General features: G+C 36.0%; 1 protein-coding gene across 2 annotated transcripts; it reads left to right on the top strand.

The window, feature by feature from the left end:
- Positions 1-247: 247 nt before the first annotated feature.
- Positions 248-17312, top strand: LOC132279590 (autophagy-related protein 18b). Of its 2 annotated transcripts, none has more exons than XM_059781611.1 (11): positions 248-420; positions 582-655; positions 7844-7917; positions 8042-8151; positions 8994-9085; positions 9394-9506; positions 11010-11129; positions 11542-11690; positions 14046-14156; positions 14915-14980; positions 16648-17312. In XM_059781611.1, exons 1-11 carry the CDS (start codon positions 362-364, stop codon positions 16787-16789), a joined length of 1110 nt encoding a protein of 369 aa, XP_059637594.1. In that variant the 5' UTR covers positions 248-361; the 3' UTR covers positions 16790-17312. The 2 variants fall into 2 exon arrangements, with proteins under 2 accessions (XP_059637594.1, XP_059637595.1); XM_059781612.1 differs by having other exon boundaries at positions 249-420; positions 11545-11690.
- The last annotated feature ends 5991 nt before the right edge of the window (positions 17313-23303 follow it).

Below are 23303 nucleotides of genomic sequence, written 5' to 3'. Positions count from 1 at the left end.
AAAAAATCTCAGTTGTCACATTTGTTCTTATTGTCACATTTGTTCTTAACAAACGTTTTGGGCTTGACTTAATAAAACGGTAAAACCCTATATTTTCAGACACACTGTGTCTACCCGGGGGCCGGGCTCTCTTATCTGAACGTCGACCTTTTGCTATAAAGAAGGTTTAAAGCCCATAGTCCAGTCGGCCCAGACATCTGAGGCCCACGGGACTCTACACGAGTCATTGTGTATTTTGTATTGTAGGTAGAGTAGTGTGTTCTCAACGTCAAAGTTCAGCGATTGTGTGTGTTCTGAAACTTGTACGTTCTGAAACCGATGAAGCAAATTTCGACAGAAAAAGGTAGCTGGAAACTTCAAAATGGCGAACCACTCCTCTTCACATCCAATTCTATGCGCATCCTTCAATCAGGACACCAGGTACGTGCAATATAGGTGTATATATCTCTCTATATATCCAAGTGTGTGTATGTGCGTGTTGGGAAAATTATGTCAGTTTCGTTTCAGAATTAGGGTTTTATTAGCTTATTTGATTGTGTGAACTAATAATTTTGTATTTTTGTTGTTGTTGAATTTCGTAGTTGTTTCGCAATTGGAACGAGGGATGGGTTCAAATTATTCAATTCGAATACAGGGAGGCTCTTGTATGAACGAGGCAAGTATATTATGCAACTTATGCATGTATACACACGCAATTATTATCATTATTGTTCCGTTGTTTTTGATTTTCTTTTTTTATTGCCGTTGGTTTGACACTAAATAATTTTGTGTTTTGAAATTAGCTACTGAACATTTTGAATAATTGATAATAGCTTGAATTTAGGATCTAGTGGGTAGGGTTGGATGTGTTCTAAATTTTAATTTGACTTAATGGTTTCGGATGTTGAAAGACTTCCAATTTCTCATAGAAAACACTTGAAAGTGTGTTCTCAGAAGCCTCTTCGAGACATGAAACTGAGAAGTCACAAACAACTTCTGAGATATTTGTGGGAAAATGCCTCAATGATCTCTCGCATCTCACTGAGATATTTGTGGGACGTGCCTTAATGATCTCTCGCAATTCACTGAGGCGATTATTTTGCTCGATTGTGAGAATGGATGATGGATGGTAGTTGGAGGATGGTGGGTGGGAGGGAGTGACTGAGGGGTTATTTAATTTTAAATTATGTCAAGTTACTGTTTTGCTAGTTTGTCTTTAATTAAGAAGCAGTGACACGAGTATTGCATACCTAGGAGAGGTGCTTGTCTCATATTCATCAGTATGCGATTTCTTGATTTTAGTTCCCTGAATTTGGAATTTTGCACATATAACTTGTTACTTTGGATTTTGGCCGCCTCATAGTAACCCTTATTAAAACTAAGTTACATGGACATTGCTAAACATTCATATATATATATATATATATATATGTATGTATGTATGTATTTTTTTTTTCTTGAGTAAAAAAACTCTTTATGTAACATAGTGTTCAATATAGACATTTCTCTCATTTTGAAGCTATAATATAAGAAAATAGAATTATTCGATATGCTTTTTAGGTGCATATCCTAGTGTTGTGTATTTGACATGGTTCTTCACCTACTTTTGAAGAGTCCATGTTGTAACATAAATTATAACATGCTTTTTGATAAGGAAATGGGTGATGCTTCCAGGTTTATACATGTTTCTTGAAACCTCTTTCTTCAATGAGAAATTTAACATTCATGAGTTTTCCTTTTCTTTTTGTGGAAACTTAAAAAAAAATTAATTTATGTTTACCAGAAATGGCTTAATTACTTTAGCCAGGGTTATAGGTGACGTGAGAATTTTTTAATCATAAATTGATCAACTTATTAATACCTTGCACGTATCATTGAGAAAAGAATTTGTAATAACAACAGTATGCTGTACATGAGGTCAATTTCAGTTAATTGGATAGCTCCAAGCTTCTCTCCATCCAAGAGGAGCAACAGTATATTGTGTGAGATATACAAAGATCTTTTTTCGTGAAGAAGTTTATACTGCATAAAAGATGACTTTTGAAAGAAAATAACGGGAACTGGTCTCCTAGTTTTGGTGCATGATGATCATGAGACAAATTTACAATACATTTTACGTGGACATGACTATGGTAGTGAAAGCAGATTTCACCTTTTTGGCATTAGTCATTGGTTTGGGTTGGTTCTTTACAGTCAATTTGCAAGATAGCTACTTACGATTCTAGTGACCCTTGATCTCTCTAAAAATGCAAGACAAGCATCCCTCTTGGAATTATTGCAACTACAAATTAAAACATCATTTTGAACATGTTGCTATTTGTTTCTCATAAGAAAGACGGAAACTTTTGTGGCATTCTGGTTGATCATTTATACAAGTCACATAAGAAGTGACAGGCTTTGACCATGACAACTAACTTTAGTTTCTTTTGTTAATGGATCAACTTTTACATGTATAAAAAAAAAAAAAAAAAAAAAACTTGGGTGGGCCAACCCGAGCCCAACCCGATTTTTCACAGGCTTGGGCAACCATTTTATAATTAGGGTTGGATTCGAGTTAAAAAGTGTCAACTTGAACGTAATTAGGGTTGGGTTTGGGTTCAAGTGCACTGAGCCTAAATCATATTGAGCTGGCTAGTACGCCCGGCATGCCCTTCTTTTTGAAAAGGTGGTCGGTTAGAAGTACTCATTTATATTTAGAGTGGTGGTTGACCATACCATAGTAATGGGGCCTGAGCCCTGACCTAAACTTGGGGGACAAAGCGCTTTCACGACCGAGGGGAACGTAGAAAGACATTCTCCTAATGGGCATTGCTTCGACCAAACATATACAACCATTATATATAATAATCAAATTATGATCACCTTTTTCTTTTCAACTTCGTTTGTTTCATTCTTAATTTATTGTATGTTAACACTTCAAAGAATTAATTTCCTAATGATCTGTTTGTAATTTTTAAAAAATTTGCATTAAGTTTTTTTAAAAATTTGTGCTTAGGAGCATTCTAATATGAAACTAACTCAAGATCATATTAAATTTTCGGTGTGGAGATTGACTATACGTATAACCTGAATTAACCCGACTTTTGAACCCAGAATCTCAATCCAAGTTGCAAACCCAAGTTTAAAAATCAAGGATGGGCTGGGCTTGGGTTGAGTAGGTAGGGTTGGAGGTCGGGTTAGAGTTGAGAATTTCATATGTCAGGTTGGGCTTGAGTTGGACTACCAGCCCGCCCGAGTTGTAGCCCTAGTCAAGGTAGGTGATGGAGATCAAGAATTTATGCTAGTGGGAGCAAGGGGGACAGAGTTGGAGGGGGAGTTTGTGAGAGATGAGGGAAAAGAGAAGGGGCTAATTACAATAAAGAGGTGAGAGAATTTTATTGGGCACAAAAAAAGTTTATGGGGACAACTTTGTAATTATTGCGAAACATGAACACAACTTGTTTTTTTTTTTTTTTTAAATTGAACTTATGAAAAAATAATAGTAATAAATAAATAAAAAGTTGAGTTAGAACAATTGCCACCTCAGTCGGCCCCATGTGGCTCCGTCCTTGGTCAGGGCTGCAGGAATATTTTGTTTCACGGTTTCACCATCTTTCTTGCTTTAGTGGTATTCTTGCTGATCTGGGATGTTCAGGATTGAAGTCCTAGTTGGGACATGGCTGTCTGCCTCATACTTAGCGAGGAAAAAGTAGAGAATAACTTGTTTGAAGGTGTTTGTTCTAATGGATAGCTTCCTCTATGATGTTTAACACAAGTAGCCTGAATTACTTTTTTTTTTTTCTTTCTTTTTTCGATAAATAGTCTACCTACTCAACTTCTGAGTTTTGGATTGCCTGTCTTGCAATGGATGGAAACTTTTTTGTTTGTTTTTTTGTTTTTTTTTTTTTTTTGGCAGGGGGGGGGGGGGGGGGGTGGGGTTTGTTGGTGCGGAAATTTAAGTTCTAAACTGCATTATTGAGCTGGTTGATGTTTGAAAGATATATATAAATATATTTATACTTTCAATGAGCAACATAATTCTAATCAAAGAGATAGGTGGTTTCATGCAACTCTAAGAGCTAAGAAATCTCCAGACCACAAATGTGAAGTCCAATGAAATGTGGGCATAAAGAGTAAAGACAAACAAGGAATATAGAATTATAGATGGCCTTAGATATTTTATGATGGGAATTATGCATCAATTTTGTCAAATGTCCTTCTGTGTAGTTGAGATCTTCATCTTGTCCACATTATTTAATTCATTTGAAATCAGGGGTGGTAATTGACTTCTTTTTGGGACTTATAATCTCTTGTTCTTAGGAAAAATCCATTTGCAAAATTTATTTTAGGGGCTATTAAAGCATTGGTCATTGAGTTCTGTATACCTTATCAGTATGATTGTCAACATGGCATAGGATTTTCTTATATGGCATTTCAATTAGTAGCAGTGACGAGGCACGTGGTTTATGTATTAACTAAGACTAACAGGGATCATTCATATATGGTCCATGGTCCTAGCCTTTTGGGTAAAACATCTAGGGTTGTAATTTTTTTTTGGGTAAATTACATTCACCTCCCTTGAGCCTGTGGCCTTTATTACACAATCCTCTCCGAAATCCGTTAATCAGCTGACGGATGTTAACATTGAGAGTGAAAAGTCAAGTAGTCAACAGTACCCTTCAATGATAATAATATATTATATTGTAAATATATGTTAAACTTACTTATCAAAAAAAAAAATATATATATATATATATATATATGTTAAACTAAAAAGACTTTTAGGTCCTTGCATGTATAATGATGCCTTTGGTGTCATAATGCAAGCAGCAAAGGACTCTCTGTTTCTCTCTCTATAGTTCCAACATAGAGATTCACCGTCATCCACCGCTCAGCCAATTCCACAACCTCTTTCTCTCAACCACCTCCCACTACCACCGCCACCTTCCACCACCATGGCAACCCTAGCTTTGCCTTCTCTCCTCTTTCCTCAATAGCTTATTCAGATGCTACAATCCATAATCAGCAGATTCTTTATTCAGAAATTTGGGCCATGCTTGGTGTGGTACACAGAAGCAAACTAGATGAATTAATATATGATGTCAAGTTGTGGTCATTAAAGCATTCGGGTCTATTTATAGATGCATATGTGTGTACATATATATATGCATATGTGCGTACATGTATATATTATATAAATGGATAAAATGCATCAATGAACTACGGATTTTCTTACAAAAGTTTCTTTTCAAAGAAAAAAAAAACCTATGCTTTGCAAAGAAACCCATCGGCAGATTCGGCAAAACCCATTCTTCCTCAACACCACATGGTCAATTCATGAGAAGTTTTCAAGAATTTATTTGAGGATTTTGATTGAGTATGAAAATTGGAATGAAAACCACATGGTTAGATGCGGATTTATGATGGATTAAAGGGTTAACTAGAGGTAGGAAATACTAGGATTAGGATTTCAAACAGTTGATATATGTGCGTGTTTGTGTTGGTGTTAGATATGCTATGTATACACATGCATGTTTACAAAGACGGATGAATTTCAGATAGATAAAAATTGTAAAAGAGGTTTTTTCTCGAGGAGGAGGTGGGCGATGGTGTACTGGAGGCTTTTGTTTGTGGAGGAGGAGGGCGATGGTGGTGGTGGGTGGAGGTTGGCCATGGTGGAGCAAGTGGGTTTCAAAAAAAAAAGGATAGAGAGAGCGAGTGTTGGGTAATCTAGTAATTTCATTACAAAACTTAAGCCTATTATTGTCTTTTCATATAATACAAGGGCAACATAGTCACTTTATTAAAAAAATTCACGGTTCTGAACGGACAAAAAAGGCAGGTTGAGCATAGTGTCACGGATCTAGAGATTTGGCGCAGCGACACGGCCCGTGCGGCATCCCAGCCTTGCTTCAGCTCACGCAAGCGCCCTGGTCAGCCACCACGACCTGCCCTCCCAAGGATACATGCTGACTGGTTTCGGCCTGCCTTAGCCTCGTCAGGGGAACTGCTCCAATTCCCGACCAGTTTGTGCAGGGATGGCCAACTCCCTTCTTCATAGTCAAGTTCACGACTAGCGACAAACACCTCAAACTGAACCAAGTCGACCTGCCTGAACTCTGAAGAGGTACCATCTTGAGGTCCTGCACGCCCCTTCCCTGGAACCATTCCCAGTCAATGAAGAATGTTCTTAGCCAACCAGCATACGCGTCTTTTATGCTTATGGCGTCGTTAGGAATCGGAACGTGACATTCTCCCCCACCCAAATCCTGCGACGCCCTCGTCGCAGTGCGGCGCTGACTCCACTGCGTCCAACATTCCAAAGTCTCTCTCCTCCAAGTGGTATGCTCGCTTGCCCCATCGTTTCCTTGTACAACCCCCGGCTGCACTCGCCTAATGATAGGGTTTCGGGCTAAAGGGACGCCCACTTATTTGGGACGCAACCCCACGTTATGCCGCCTCCGCGATACCCTGAGCAAACAAGGGCCCTCCGGCTGACTTGATACCCGCCCTTCACAACGGTTTGCACGCCTCTTGAACTTGCAAGAACTTTGGTGCGCGCGGCCCCCCGGCCATCCGATGCGCGCGGTCCTCCTGCTTCAAAGGACGCGTCTTCTTGGGGAGATGGAGGCTCTCCTCCAACAGCATTGATTGCCCACTGACGCTTTAGTGCACCCACTTCATTCTCAAGACCCCCGGATCGACAAGGGGGCACACCTCTGTGCTTTACCCCAAGTCCTGCTCTGATACCATTTGTCACGGGCCTAGAAATTTGGTGTAGCGGCACGGCCCGTGCGGCACCAAGGCGTTGCTTCAGCTCGCGCAAGCGCCCTGGTCAGCCACCACGACCTACCCTCCTAAGGATACATGCTGACTGGTTTCGACCTGCCTTGGTCTCATCAGGGGAAAGGCTCCAGCTCCCGACTAGTTTGTGCAGGGATGGCCAACTCCCTTCTTCATAGTTAAGTCCATGACTAGCGACAAGCACCTCGAACTGAACCGAGTCGACCTGCCTGAACTCTGAAGATGTACCATCTTATGGTCCTGCACGCCCCTTCCCTGGAACCATTCCTAGTCAATGAATGTTCTTAGCCAACTAGCATGCGTGTCTTTTATCCTCATGGCGTCGTTAGGAATCAGAACGTGACAATAGGCTCCAAATCTCAGGGGAGGTCAAAGTAATAAACCTTAAATGTTCCACCCGTGTGTAATTTACCCAAAACTTTTAGTAGGTTTTTGCCTTTTTTGGAATTAAAAAAAGGCTAATGTATGTACTAGAAAAATATGTAGCAGCTTCTGTAGAGCATGCTGAAAAAGGCATAACAGAAAAGGCAGAAGTCATGGAACAAGATACAATTTTAAATACTTGAAATCGATTTCAACTGCGTGGACAATCTGTGTGTGTGTGTGTGTGCGCGCGCGCGCAGGCGCTTAAGTCAGTGTTTTGCTTTTCTGGTCAACAGGCCAACTTGAATTCTAATTTAATTTCTCTTTTCAAAAGTATAGAGCTTTATCGAGTTCATGTTATAAAGAAAAAGACGTGTTTGCAGTCAAGAATTTACTGCTTGGTACCACTTTATTATCATTTTGGATTGATTTCTCCGCAGGCCCGAAAAGAATTCAAAAAAAAAAAAAAAAAGGGACAAATGAAAATTTCTCAGAAGTAGTGATATTTATCACTTGTAAAGAGAAGGAAAAAAAAAAAGTCTGTTGGCATTTGTCATGCCATAAGATGTTCCGCTACTTCATTCCACTTGCGAAGCTTTTCCACATTGAAGTTGAATGTTGTGTGTTTATCATTCATTTGAGATATACTAGTGGTAAATTAATTTCTCTATAAAAAATGATCATAATTATATCTTTTTTTTTTTTTTTTTTTTGCTAGCTGTTGGAGCATTCAATATAGTTGAAATGCTTTTTAGCTCAAATCTTCTTGCCATTGTGGGAGCGGGTGAACAGGTTCTTGTGCTGTCTACAATCTGTCCTTTGAGATGGCATCGTACTTTCAGTAAACATATTATTTCCTTCTGTTTTTCTTTGTTTCTGATCAATTATATAATGTGGTTTTATGTGCATGCAACAGCCATCTTTATCCCCTCGACGTCTCTGTTTGTTCAATACCACAACCGGGACTTGTCTACATGATCTAACTTTCTTAACTTCTATCGTTGCTGTCCGTTTAAATAAAAAAAGGTAAAATATATATCATATGCTTTTTATTGATTCTAGGATTATGGTGTATGTTATGCTACTTGGAAATGAAAAGACATAGCAGTGTCCTACTTCCTGAATGAAGCCAAACACAGGAATTATACATCAAGCCCTGCCTTAACAATGAGCAATGGTATAACATTGTTGTCCGAACTGGGATGCTATAGTGTGGGTAGGAGATTCTCCTAGTATCTCTCTGAGTTGTTTCTAGGATCTGGTGCGGGCGTGTGCTTAAGTGTCGAACCTCCTTAGAACCTAAGTCTCAAGATACAAGGATTTGGCTTGAAACGTTTCCAAATCTTAGGAGTACGTGGCATGCCATGCACATTACAATACACCATATGTTATATAACAATGTAATGTATGATGCTATTCTTATTTAAAAAATACCCTATTATACCAAGGGCCTTTTGGCCTAGTGGTATTTCCTCTACCTCCCAAAGTGGATGGTGAGGGTTCGAGTCCCCAAAGGGACAAAATGAGTGTGTTTCTTGTCAATGAAAAAAAAAAAAAAAACCCTATTATTTTTCATACTAAATTAGATTAAGTGAAAAAAGGGAGATTCCTTCTAATAAAAATATGTCATTTGTTTCTTTTTCTTATTACTACATTTAAACTAATGAAAAAAAAAAAAAAAAAAAAAAAAAAGAAGAAATAAAATTACGGTTCAGTTTGGTTATTATATTTACGATCTTTAGACTGTAGACAATTCTGGTAATCAGTAGGAATCTGGCTTGAACATACTGTATGTACAATTCTCTCATCCATAAAACTATAATTATTATTATTATATTTGTGTTAAAGTAATATTTTGCTGCATGCAGACTCATTGTTGTTTTGCAAGAGAAGACATTTATATATGACATCAACATTCTTTCTATGTTGGATACAATTGATACGATACCGAATGTAAAAGGTGAGGATGTAACTTATTTTCTTTGAAATATGCACCTGTATCAACACTCAGAATTTGTTCAATTGTGGCAATGCAGAATAATATTTTTGCTTTTAATTTCTCTTATTTTGTTGACTAATTGTAGAGTTTCTCTGTTCCTTATCATAATGATAGATAAATGTGTTTTAAATTATGATTAGCATCTTGTAACAATAGTTTTTAAAGTATCACCATGATAGATTTATGAATTGTCTAGGAAATCATGCAATTCAGATGCCATACTTAATGAGTCTTGCATGAGTGTATGCTAATCTTTATTTACTTCTCAGGGCTTTGTGCATTTTCCCCAAGTTTGGATGGTTGCTTTTTGGCTCTTCCAGCAAGCACAACCAAAGGATCTGTGTTAGTCTACAATGTTATGGAACTAAATTCGCACTGTGAGGTTGTGACACGTTGATTTACTGTCTCTTTTTTTATGAAATGCTTAGTACATGATATGAATTGAAAACTCCTGTGCTGAAAGTCATCCATGCATATATTTTTTTTTACTTTTCATGAAGTAAGTGGGTACTTGGCTTCTCTAGCCACACATGGAAGAAATGTATTACATGAAGGATCGGCATAATAGCTCAAGTGGCTGGTGTTGTACGCATCCTATGTGTCAATGCCACACGTTTTCAAGGGAATTTAGCAAGGAACGAAAGAGTTCTTCCCCACAATAAACCTCACTTGAAGAAAATGGTCAGCGAGTAGGTCTTCCTCACAGATAAGTCTTGCCCAAATAATGCTCAGTAAGGAGTTAGAAAAAAAAAAAATGGATATATTTCCCTTTGCATAAACTTCGCTTGAGTAATGCTCGGTGAAGACTTCTTCCCCATAGATAAAACCTCAATCAAATAATGCTCTGCAGATGTTCACCAAGTAATTTTTCCTGCTCGATAATCCTTGCTAGAAGACACTTGGGGAGGAGCTTTAAGGGAAGTTATTTCCTAAAGGAAGCTCACATGAAGGCTTCAACCAGTCTTACCTCAAAGAGAGGACACAAAAGAATCTGAAAGCTTTTGGCATCTTATACACCTAGGCTGAGAGCAAGATCTTGGAGAAAAAATGAGGGGGGTGAGGGTGGGGGGGTGTGTAGCAAGTGGGAAGGCCAAACCCAGTGCACGAGTCTCCCACCATTGCGGGATCTAGAGAGGGTCAGATGTATGGAAAAAAGTAATCCATAGCAAATAAAATCCAAAACAAGGATCTTGAAAGTGAAAAATTGAGATTTTTTATTTTTAGTATGGGGTGCTGGGGATTGTCAATTTGTCATTCCAGTAGCTTATTTGTAATATTTTGTTTTTATTTCTATTGTTATATAGATTGGGGGCAATTGCACAATTCCACCTGAACTGTGAAAAGTTGCATGTGAACTCTGGAAAAAAAAAAATAAAAAGCCCTGAACTATTAAAAGTTCGTATAATAAGGCCAATTGTTGTTGTAAGGCCTAATTGTTATTAGGTAACCATTTGCACGTTACCCCCGGAACAAAGGGGTAATATGAAATTTTCTTATAGTTCATAATATTTTATGCAATTAATCCAAAAGGGTAAATTGGGATTTTTGAAAAGCTCCAACTCCTTGACTGTGAATTTCTTAGCAGTAATTTGACAGTTTGGGGTGTCTTGATATTTCAGGTAGTTATCAGCTAAAATTTTAGTGATTTGAAAATTATTTATAAATAGCCGGGGAAGTTATGCCATTAATCCTGTGATCGGATATATTTTTATTGCCCAGTTATATTTTTCAGTTTGTACATGGACTTAGAGAATTGTACTTTAATTACTATAGAGCATTATTTTTTTATATTTGCATTTCTCCCTTGATTGGTGCTCAACATGATTCAGCAAGTCCTCCTTTTCATTCTGTACTTCATTTCAGTTACTGAAATTGAAAATTGCAGATAGATGCTCATTGCTCACCACTGGCTGCAATAGTTCTTTCTTCAAATGGGATGTACATAGCAACAGCATCTGAACAGGGAACCATTGTCAGAGTTCATCTAGTCTCAGAAGCAACAAAGGTGAAGCCTCGCAACATCTACTTGATGGGATTCTCAATGTGTATTTTTTTTTTTTTTTCAGAATACTTGAATTAGTATATGCATGCTGCATACTGTCACACCTGCGCTGCATGAAAGTGAAGGACTAGTAGTCTTCATTTGATTATCCCATCATTTTAGATTTAAGAAAAGAAAAGAAAGAAAAAGATTCGATTCATTGAAATGCTGTTTGTGATAGATGTTCACGACACAGTAACCTTTTAGTAGCTGAGCAAGTTTTATAAGTTAAATTAATTATCAAATTTGTGTCTAGTCACTCCTTTTTTTACCGCAATTCTGTTGCCTGACGTTATTAATGATGCATGCCGTTACTACCTCATATTTCTTTTTAGTCCTGTACTTCATCTATGGAACCTAACTATTCTGTCTTTAGCAGTCGTATAGCTTTCGGAGGGGAACATACCCATCAGCTATATTTTCCTTGTCATTTGGGCCATCCTTGCAACTTCCAGATATTCTTGTAGCCACAAGCTCTTCAGGTGCTCTTCATGTTTTTTCTCTGGGGTTTGCTATTAATCGAAGGTGGGAACATTGATCCAATACCTTGTCAGTATGCCACATAATTTCTCATCATTTGTGATAGTTTTCTTATGTAAGGCCATTTATATGCAGGACTCACTGTGATTGGCCTTCACAATTGTAATCTTATAAAAATTTTAATTCACAACTAAACATATTGTGTCCTGTTCTGGCACGAACCTTGGTGTGGGGTGCTGCTCCTTAAAACTAGATCTTCAGAACTTTTTGGATTTAAAAATAAGGAGATCTTCAGAACTTTTTGGATTTAAAAATAAGGAGGCATTTCCACAGAGTATGCTACGCCGAGTGGAGTGTTATCTATTTTTTTGGGGTGATGGGTGGTTTGTTTCGGTTTTGGGGGGGGGGGGGGGGTGGGGGGGGGTGTTGGGGAGGATGGCTTTGTGGACGAAGTTTGAGCTGAGCTCTTGTTTAAGGTGTTGAGGGCTTAGGCAGAATGACGTGATGATGGATTGACGTTCCTTGAAAGATAGGGCTTCTATTTTGGCTGGATGCTGCTGTAGTAAAGAATCTGTCCATCAATAATCTAGACTTAAGGTGCTTACTAATTGGTTTTGCATGTTCAAGGAGTATTGGAGACTCTGGATCTCTATGTGGTACCTGGTGTCAGGGTAGTTGTGGTTTACCCTGCTTTCCTTGTTATAAGTTCATTGTGTAATGCCTGAATCACTGATGCAACTGCTGAATTGTTGAGAAGGAAGATTTTAAATAAAAGCTGGAGGGTGGGTAAGGTGTGGCATGTGGCACCGTTGTGGCCATATTGGTGTACTAGAAAGTAGGGCTGCAAATGAACCGAGCCGAGCTTTGACTTGCTCGGGCTTGGCTCGGCTCAAGCTCACATACTATGAAATCAGCCTTCCAATCCTCATCATCTCCACAATCAGTCTATGTTCTTCATAAAATTAGTTTGTACTCTTCATTCCCTCATAACTCCATCAAAATAAGGGGAAAAATGGCTATCAAGAGAGAACATGGTTCTGAAAGAGAGAGAAGATGGTTGTCAAAATAAAGGAAAAAAATGGCTATCAAGAGAGAGAACATGGTTGGGAAAGAGAGCAAAGATGATTGTGAAAGAGGGAGAGAGTAATAACCTTTGTTGTTGTTTGATTAAGATCGTCGCATCAGTTGCCTAGAGTAGCTGTGGATCTGTGATGAATGTTGAGAGGTCTCATGTGGCTGCCGTTTGCAAGTAGAGCTAGGGTTTTTATTATTTTCTTAAATTATAACATGTGCAACATAAGTGTAATCCAACGGTGGTTATAAATCTATGGATTATTGGGCTTGTGGGCTTATCGGCTAGTGGAATAGATATAGGACACATTTATAAACACAAACAACTACATGGGCCTTTAGAATAAGTATTTGGGCTAAATATTATTAGCAAATTTTAAAAAATAGGCCCTTTAACTAAATGAGCCTGTTCACGAGCTTGGCGAGCCGAACTTGCAATTGCTCAAGCTCGGCTCGTTTGTTAAACGAGCCTAAAAATGAGCTCGAGCTTGGCTCGTTTACTAAATGAATGAGCCCGAGCCGAGCCCGAGTTGTTCATGAATGGCTCGGTTAATTTGCAGCCCTACTAGAAAGTACTAAACCAACATTCTTTTGAAGGGATGGAGATGTTTGTAAAGTTGAAAATGTTGAACTCCAATTTCTACGGGCTTTCAGACATCGGGCCTTCTCTTCTATTTGTATTACGTTTCTGGGTAATATGAGAGTAGGTTTGGTAGGGCTTGCCTTGTTTCTTTCTCTGCAAACACTGCATGAACATGGGTTTTCGGGCTTCCCTTGTTTCTTTCCCTGTAAACACTTCGTGAACATGGGTTTTTGTCCCTTCAGCATCTCAAGAGAAAAGGAGGGAGGGGGGGGGGGGGGGGGAAGGGTTTGAATTCCTTCTTACGCTCTAGCCTATAATACGTCCCTTCAGCATCTCGAGAGAAAAAGGGAGGGGGGTCTTACGTTCTAGCCTATAATACATCGAATGAACATTATCGGATTTTTTCCGTTGTAGAAGGCATGTATATGAATATTTCATTTTCCTTGTTTCTTTTTCTCTTGCATTTCCCCATTTTTGAATCATTGCGTCATTACCTTTCATCACTATTAACAATTTATTTTTCAGGATTATGTTAGTCATCTCTTCATAATACTGCTTATATTTTTAATATCACACATGTTATTACAAAGTTACATTCAGTAGTTCATAATACTGCTTATATTTTTAATATCACACATGTTATTACAAAGTTACATTCAGTACATACTTTTATCTCTATTTAAAACTTCTAGTTTATCTGAGGGAGTCAGCTGATCTCTTTTTGTTACTTTTTTAATCCTTATCAGAGGCAGAAGATCAAGCAGTTTTCTTGGATCAATAATACCGGATTCTTTTAATGATCCATTTGATCCAGCTCATCATGTACTTCACAATGCTTTTACAGCAGGAGTTAAAAGGTGAAGCATTTTGTATTTTTACATAAGTACCAAATGGTTGACCTTTAAGGATGGCTTATAAATGTCATAATGTCTGGTATGGCAAACTTGCATTGGCACTAAGGGACCTACTTTAGACAATTTCTCAACCGAGATTTGACATAATCAACCTAGTAATTAGTTTATGTCTTCAATGTTCCCTTGGATGGTAAAATGGGAACATGTCAGGATTCTGAATTCCTCAATTCCCCCTCATACTTTTCATTCTTTGGTTACTCTTCTCTAACCTACATTGCTGCCCAAGATAGGTTCCATTGATGATTCCTTTGACCTCAATAGCTGTGGCTTGAATCCTTATTTCACAAAATTAAAGTTGGGTGCACGAAATACTTTTTGGTACCTTAATTAGAAGACGCAAATTGTCTATTTTGGCCCTTCTGACTTCTAGGTGAATAGCATTATTCATTTTACGTTTCTTCAGCTAAGCTTGAAGAGACCAAAGGAAGGAGGAGGGGGGAGAGGGGGGGGGGGGGGGGGGGGGGTGTGTGCCGTGCGGGCTTTGAGAATTTCATAATAGATTTGAAAATTATTGTCTTCATATGTCAGGTTTTATCTGGAATATAAGATCTCCTAGCGATGACCCATAAAATTCCAAGTCTGTTAAGGAGGCCATGTGCATCTAGTAGACCATACTTAAGGTTTGGGTATTAGCTAGCTTGATTCCATATTTGGAAAGAAAAAGAAAATAATTTATAATGATTTCATTTTTTCTGGTACAGTTGTGCAATGATTCGCAAGGTGGACAAAGTTGCTGAGACATCTATATCTGACTCTGTGGCATGTAGGTGAGTTAATTGAAAATCGTCCATATTTGTGTTTCTTTTCTTTTTATACTTTTTTGCCATTTCCTTCTAATAGTTCGCTTTCTGTCCACTTAGTTGGGTTTCTTAAAATAATTTTCGAAGTTTCGGATAAGTTATATGAAATGCATTGTGTTCACAATTTTGATAATTGTCAAGCCAAGAATCATAATGCCACAATTCCAATGACAAAACACGGGGTCCCTGTTTTAGAACATGCAATTCTTGAATCATCCAACATACCCCTTTGCTATTTGTCCATACCGTGGAGCCCAAAGGCTACCCAACCAGTTGAGATCTAGATGCCCTTAATTGTTTTGTGGAGCTTGCCTATTATACACTGCAACACAGTAGATAAGGTGGTTGGGGAAAACAATATCTGACTTGGTTGACGCCGAATATTGAAAGGCAAGATGCTTTATTAATGAATAATGGTACCAGAAAGGACAGATTTGATAATCGGTGGTGATCAATAATCCTAGTATAATATGAAGTGATGCCAATAGGGAATATTTTTTCTGTAAGGTAGGGAGAAAGAAACATTTGATGATATTTACTTGTTTATATGATGTGGTATAGATGTATAAACTGTGACTGTGTTTATTAATGGAGGCTGCACTTGCTATTATTTAATTTACCTCAAATTGTTGTTTGGTTTTTAAAGCATAATCAGTTCAAGATCTCTGCATCATTGGTGTCTGACACATTTCAGAAATGGAATCTTGACTATGGTGATACCAGCTTCAGTTGATAGAAATGAAAATATTCTGTTTCCATTTCTTTTCTTAGTTCTGGACAAACATTTAAATGCAAATAATGTGGCAAAATGGCAGATGGATATGCATTGATATTTTCTTACTGTGAATCCTATTTGATAAAGTCTTGCCACTGTCAGATGACGTGGTTCAGCAGTTGTTATGCCAAGACGATGAGATTTTTAATGAGTTAAATATGACTGATAGTACGTAGTGATGAACTTACTTTCTTGATCTTGGCATCAATGTCAATTCAACAATCTGCTGTGTTCCATGAAAGATCGTGTCCATCAATTTTATTTTCTATAATCGACAGTTTTCTGGGCATAGTTAATTTTGGATTGCATGTGAAGTTGGTATTAAATCTCGCATAAAAGGATAGCAGATTGTTATTGCTGTTTCATACTATGAATTCACTATACAGTCGGTCAAGGTGAACGGCCAGGTGATTCAACGCACACATGAGAAAGACATTTCCATTCATATAGCTGCAAAAGTAGTCGACCCTATTTTCCTTCAGGAGAGGGTCAGAGTATGATCCTTTTATCTTTGCCAAGGGTATGCCCATGGTATAAGATGTAATATTTGTTAGATCTTGCTTGCTTCTTTGAAAGAGAGCTACTTCTTTTGTTTTTTTTTTTCCCCTTACCAAAGGGAATCTAACCCAATGGTATAACCTCCCCCATCCTCAAAGAGGAGGGGAGTGATTCGAGCCCGGGTGTAGGTAAAAAGCGTGTTTAAGTGTTTTTCTTGCCAATGAAAAAAGAGAGAGCTACTTTTAGCTTTTGTTTTATGTGGCTTTTGCTTTCTTGACGTTTTGCATTTATTTATTTTTTAACGTAAATATGTAGGAATCAAGTGTTGGGATTAACCTTTTTGTGTATTGAAAAATTTCAGAGCCACTATATCCATAATCTCCTACGGTGGCTACTTCCAGGAATACAGCTTTAGTATCAACCATAAGAACGAATCTTCATGGAATTTGGAGCGTGAGTTCAACATCTTAACGGTGATCTCTGATAAAGCCAGCAGCTCGTGATCAATATTGACACATCTTTCCTCATTGTGAAAGTTCAGCGGAGGGTTCGCAAAGCTTCCTGAATCCAAGAGCTTGAAAGGTTTTATGAACCGACGTCTTCAAGAAGCCAGCCTAACATAGGAAGTTGATCATATAGGATTTCTGGGAGTATTTGGCACAAAGGGTAAAGATCAAGGCTCTTGGAGGAACAAGAACATCCTTGATATGAGATTACCTCCACCCTACTAGGGTTTTGGTCTCATGTAATTATTATGAGTATTATTTGTCTTCTCAGTTTTCATTATGTATGAAAAGATCTCTCTTGATGGAGGTTAAAATATATAGTTGGCATAAATTATCACTTTGTTAATACCAACTGCGTGTGCCTAAAGGTGTGCACAGAAACTTAAATACTTAACCCGGAGTGGTCCCGGGCAAATCTGAGGATGCATTCGGAAATGTGTAAGTTCTATTATTTGCATATTATGAAAAAAAAGGATACATTATAAATTTAATATCACAACAATCAAGTTTTTTTGAATTATTCGGACATGAATCTCTGTTCAAAATATTTTAAAATTTAGTTACAAGCTTAATATTCTGATATTTAATTGCAAAATACAAAAACAAAAGTAACCACGATTGGCTTATTAACAACACAACCATTCTGATAATCAAGACCTAGAAAGTAATTTGCAAAAGAAATGTAAACAAAGACTAATAAAAAAAGTGAATTAATTGATCCAAATTCAATGTTGGCACGTGCAAGTGTATTCCATTCAAATTAGTACTAACAAGGACTAAGCATAGCTCTTTTGCATTTAGTATCCGCAATCAAAATCATCAAAATATCTAAAGCTGGCACTAAGAAGGAAAAAAAAAATAAAAAAAAATTCAGGCATTTATAAACACATAAATTTTTAATTATATTTTCTAAAACGGTAAAAATTACAGGGAAAAATAAAGTAGGAAAAAGCAAATTGATAGTCAAAAATCAAATTTTGTTTACTTTCACCATCTGTATGATCTATTCTCCGGCTAAAGCATATTGTAATATAGACTTGGGTGAAACGAGGCTCTCTAAACAAGTTACTACTTCATCATAAAATTCAGGAATATTACATATAAAAAATTTTATAATTACAAATTTCCAAAATGATTAACTTATTAAAATTTTATTATTTATTATAAAACTTATTATACTCAGTTTAAAATTTTTTATCTTAAAAAAATTACACTATTTTTCATACAATATATTCATGAAAAATTAATAAATTACTTAAAGAAAAATACATTCTTTTTAGTGTAATATATTTATGAAAAATTAAGAAATTACTTAAATTGTTTTAAAGTTTTCTACTTAAGATTTCTATTTAAATAATTAATTTAAAGAAAATAAATTATGGTCATTTAATGAAAAATAGTTTAGGCATTTTACAAAAAAATGTAATACTTCAAAAAGTGTTATGCACAAAATATACTTCAAGAGAGTTATTTGCAAATTCAAACATAATTCAAGATTTTTTTGGCACTTTACCCTTTAATAAATTTCCTTTTATTAAAAAGCTTCTTTTTGTTAGATATCATAGGTTCACAAGTGTCCTCCTTGTTTAACATGAATTGTTTGGTCTAAAACTGGTTATTTTTATTTTCACTTAAAACTGTTGAATTTGCTTATTACTAAATAATAGTTTAGTTTAGGTTAGAATACATACTTACCTGGATTATTGTTGTTCAACCCTAACTACTCAGCCCAACATATTGACTATTGTTGTTCAATCCTAACTACTCAGTCCGAACCCAACTTATTCTTCTATTTTTAAACTAGAATTTGCAATTAATGCTGAGATTTCAGATTATAAAGTCAAAAAAATTAATATGATCGTAAATTAGTTTCACATTAAATTATTCCTAAACACAAAAATTTTAAAATTTATTGCAAATTTTTAATTAATCATAAACAAATTCTTAGAAAAATAATTATCCAAAGTATCAACATATACTAAATTAAGGAGGGTAAACAAAGAAAGTAGAAGAGAAAAAAATGGATTAAAGTTTGAATATTATATATAAAATATATTATATATATAATATATTTAAAATAAAAAATATATATTAAAATAATATTAAAATTTAAGTTCGGATTGGGCTCGAGTTACTAACACCATTGAGATTTTTTTAACCCAAACCCAACCAAGTCCATTTATCAAAATAACTAACTTTGTTCAAGCCCGTGCATTACCCTTCAAAGATCGAGAAGGGTGATAAGTGAAAACTCGTCTATGTTGTTCTCCCTCGTATCCTAGCCATTACCTCAACTTGCCCTTCAAAGAGGATTTTACAACCAAAAAACTGTTGGTTTTGGTTTTTTATTTTTTATTTTTATTTTTATTTTTTTTAAAAAAAAAACCCTTGCCATGCGAGGATTTTACAGTCTACACAGTTTATTCTTTTTGTTTTTCGAATGGGGGACATTCACCACTCAATAATTTTTGGTAGGTAAGAATATGATATTTGATATATGGTAACATTAATATATTTCTATCCTAATTAACTTATTTAATAAATTTACTTTTATTCCACGAGTGTCATCCTTGTTTAACTTAATGTTTATTTTTCTCTTTTTCTTTTCAAATGATCCAAATTCAATGTTGGTAAAGTGCCAGCATGCATGGCTCTTTTGCATTAGTACGGGAAATCAAAATCCTCAAATTAAATAGATGAAGCTAGTATTAAATTTTAGGGGTGACAATTTATATTCAAATTCATTAAATTGTCTAAATTTGTTTATTAAAATTAAATTATTTGGATAATCAATTTAAATGAATGAGTAAAAAATAGTTATACATTTATATTTTTTAATTATATTTTCTAAACGCAATGGAATGAAAATTGAATAACAAAAATGGTTGTACATTTATAGGGAAAAATAAAGCAGGAAAAAGCAAATTGATAGTCAAAAATCATAATTTGTTTATTTTCTTCACCTTCTTTTATGATATCTATTCTTCAGCTAAAGCATATTGTGTAATATATACTCGGGTGAAACAAGGCTCTCCAAACAAGTTACTATTTTATCACAAAATCCAGGAACATTGTCCAAATCCACAAACCTATGTGTTTTCTCTTTTAGATTGCACATAGCAAACTTGGTTCTTCGAAAAGCAAATAAATCTTCATTGTTAGTGGAGAAATTCAAAGGCTTTCATTGACAATTCTTTGAATCTGTGTCGGCAAACTCAAATTTAGTCCAATACTCTCTGCTGCCGTATTTCTTCATCACCCAACATCAAGCTAGGATTTGAAAGTAAGGAGGGCTAAAGAAAAATTTCAAGTAGAGGATTTATTGGGAAATTTTTTTTTAAGCAAAGAAGGGTTTGGATTAGAAACATACAGAGCTACTTCTTCACTTTAAAATTGTGTTCAAAAGAGTAGAGTTTAAGTGTCTGTTACTTGATACCAAGTTGTGATTTACCGGAAGGCTTTAATTATTTATAAGTTTGAACATTCAAATTGTTCACACGGTTCTGTAGATTGAGAAAAAGAGAGGTCAAAGTAACAATGTATTTAGGTTTGCAACATTATGTTTGGATTGGACGGGGCTAAATGTTTTATTATGGATGGGCTGAATGACAGATAGGAAAATGAAAAGTAGTATATGGGCTTAGTAGAACTATTTTTTTTTTTCAATTGGACCAGGGCTATAGCCCAGGTTAACCCATTCATGGCTCCGCCCCTGCCCAACATGTAATGCGAATAGTAACTTGGTACAATAAACAAAGACATCCCCTAACAATTCCAAACGAACCACGAATAAATGGTCCCTCGCCAATCATCTGAGGATGCATTCCGAAATGTGAAAGTTTTATTTATTTACATGTTAAATAGTGACTGGCCAAGATTATTAATTTCATTGAACCTTTATCTTCTTAGATAAGTTGGTCCCACTTGAAATGTATGTGTGTGTGTGTTAGGATGGACATAGGTCTAACTTAAAAAATCTCTCCCCAGAATAAATGAGGAAGGAGCCTCCTGGTGAAATCAAATTATTTGCATATTATGAAAATCAAGATATATTATAAATTTAATATCACAGCAACAAGCAAGTCTTTTTTTAATTATTTGGACATGAATCTCTGTTCAATATATTTTAAAATTTAATTACAAAGTTTACAAGCTTAATATTCTGATATTTAATTGCAAAATACAAAAACAAAAGTAACCGCGATTGGCTTATTAACTACACAACTATTCTGATAATCAAGACCTAGAAAGTAGTTTGCAAAAGAAATGTTGAAAACAAATATTGTCCAAAGAAAGAAACACAGGACATGAGAACTATATATGCTCTCTTTGTTTGCTAGTGCTGCTGTTAATCTTTCCGGCATTCTAATCAGCTAGGAAGTACGGACACGGATACGGGACACGGGTACGACACGACACGGATATGGCGACACGGCAAATTTTAAAAAAATAGGACACGGACACGACATGGATACGCCTATAAAATTTTATATATATATATATATATATATATATATATATATATATATATATATATTCAAAATATAATTACTAAAATCTTGTACAGATAAATAAAATAACAACAAAGAACAGAATCAATTTCAATAATTTCATTTCTGTTATAAGAAAAATATAGACAAGACAAAACTGAAAATAAATGAAAAATAAAGTTGATCCAAATTCCAAACGAAGATGTGCAGAAGAGACATAGCTATAATGAACTAAATATGTATATGAATAAACATATATACTTTCAGTCTTTCACAAAATCTTGTTCATGTAACTTTTATATATATATATATATATATATATATATATATATATATATATCTTGTTTATGTAGAGAGATAATTGAAGAAGATGAGAGATTGAGAGAGGAGTGAGAGAAAATAAATTTTGTCTCAGAGAAGTGTCGGACCGTGTGTCCGAGCCTCGGACACGCGTGTCCAATAAAAAATAATATTTGGACACTTTACAGAAGTGTCGGACACGTGTCCGAGCCTCGGACACGAGTGTCAGTGTTCGAAAAGTGTCCGACACTGGTACGGGACCCCTGGGAGGAGTGTCCGTGCTTCATAGCTAATCAGCCAGCCTCAACATTATCATATGAAAAATGATTTTTGCACTGTATAGTTGCAGTAAATTACTAAACCTATTTTTTTAATTGATCAATTATGCAACAAATAAGAAAGTGAAGTCCTTCACTTAGTTGTATTTGGTATAAATAGCCAATTAAAAATTATTCGGTTAAGCAATTCACTGCAAGTGGTGAAGAACTTGTCAACTCAAGGAAAATGAACTATGAAAAATTCCTAGAGTTCCCAATGTGTGAACCAAATAGAAATAGAGAGTCAGGTTGGTCATATATCAACATGTGGTTCTTATTTTTTATGAGACTGAACTTTATTTTTTAAGACAAAAAGTCCATCAAAAAAAGTTTTTTTTTACATTCATACGGGCCAAGTCAAGACTACTACGTGAGTCTCAATCAATTTAACTTTATCAATCAATTTTTATTGATTTTTCTAATTATTAATTTCTTTTTTTTTTCATCATGAAAGTAAAACTTTATGACAACTTCTTCGAAAAAGAAGCTTCATATGTATATTCTTCACAGTTAAGTCTCAAGTTAAATGAGATATTCCTTTCACCAATTTCCACAATTAAGTTGTGAAATTTCATATAGTCTCTACAACGTTGGCCAAGTGCAAACATTCAATTCCAAATCAGTACTAACAAAGACTACTAAAAATATGAATTCATTGATCCAAATTCAAGTTTGGCAAATGCAAGTATTCCATTCAAATTAGTTCTAACAAGGACTAAGCAAGGCTCTGGAAAAAAAATAAATAAATAAAAATAAAAATTCGCCTCATTATATAAATAGGCATATATACACACATAAATTTTTAATTATATTTTCTAAAACGGTAGTAAATTAAAGGGAAAAATAAAGCAGGAATGTAAAAAACTCGCAATGATTTCACCAAGAAGACGGGGCGGAGATTTGAACAACCTTGTAATCATCTAGGGAGGCATCATAGCCAAATCCACGTGATACAACATCAGTCTTGTTAAATGGCGAGTTTCGCAGTTTAATCACTTCTCTGGTTGATGGATTCACCAAGTATAGCGTGTTAAAACACGCGTAACATAACACCAAGCCGCGACAAGAGCCGACGACACTGACCCAGTCCTTCTTCTCATAAGAATTAGAGATGTCAATTGCTCCACCTTCTCCGTCGTCGTTCGCTGTTGCTTCGACTAAACCGCCGCAGGACGACACGAAGAGACTCCCCATTGGTTGACTCGTCAAAGAGTTCATCCACGAACGTCCAAGGACGAGTTTGAAGTGGCGGGATCGAGTGAGGTGAAGCTTTACAAAGTGGGGATCTGTGAACATGGTGGTCCAAGACTTTGACACACACTTAAACCGTACAAGAGACTTGACTGGTAGTCGTGATAGAATGTCAATCATGAGATCGAATGGAAGGTTTAATGGTGATAACTC

Source organism: Cornus florida, unplaced genomic scaffold (genome assembly GCF_030987335.1).
Source record: "Cornus florida cultivar Cherokee Brave unplaced genomic scaffold, ASM3098733v1 CherokeeBrave_3.0.0_Hap2_Chr10, whole genome shotgun sequence".
NCBI classification, from domain to species: domain Eukaryota; kingdom Viridiplantae; phylum Streptophyta; class Magnoliopsida; order Cornales; family Cornaceae; genus Cornus; species Cornus florida.
This window is presented reverse-complemented; position numbering and strand designations above follow the sequence as displayed.

What these genes read in the sequence shown, in the direction of transcription:
- LOC132279590 (XM_059781611.1), top strand. Translation starts at nt 362, where the DNA reads ATGGCGAACCACTCCTCTTCACATCCAATTCTATGCGCATCCTTCAAT. An exon ending in TCCTTCAATCAGGACACCAG is followed by an intron (nt 421 to 581) that starts GTACGTGCAATA and finishes TGAATTTCGTAG; the next exon opens with TTGTTTCGCAATTGGAACGA. An exon ending in AACTAAATTCGCACTGTGAG is followed by an intron (nt 9,507 to 11,009) that starts GTTGTGACACGT and finishes TGAAAATTGCAG; the next exon opens with ATAGATGCTCATTGCTCACC.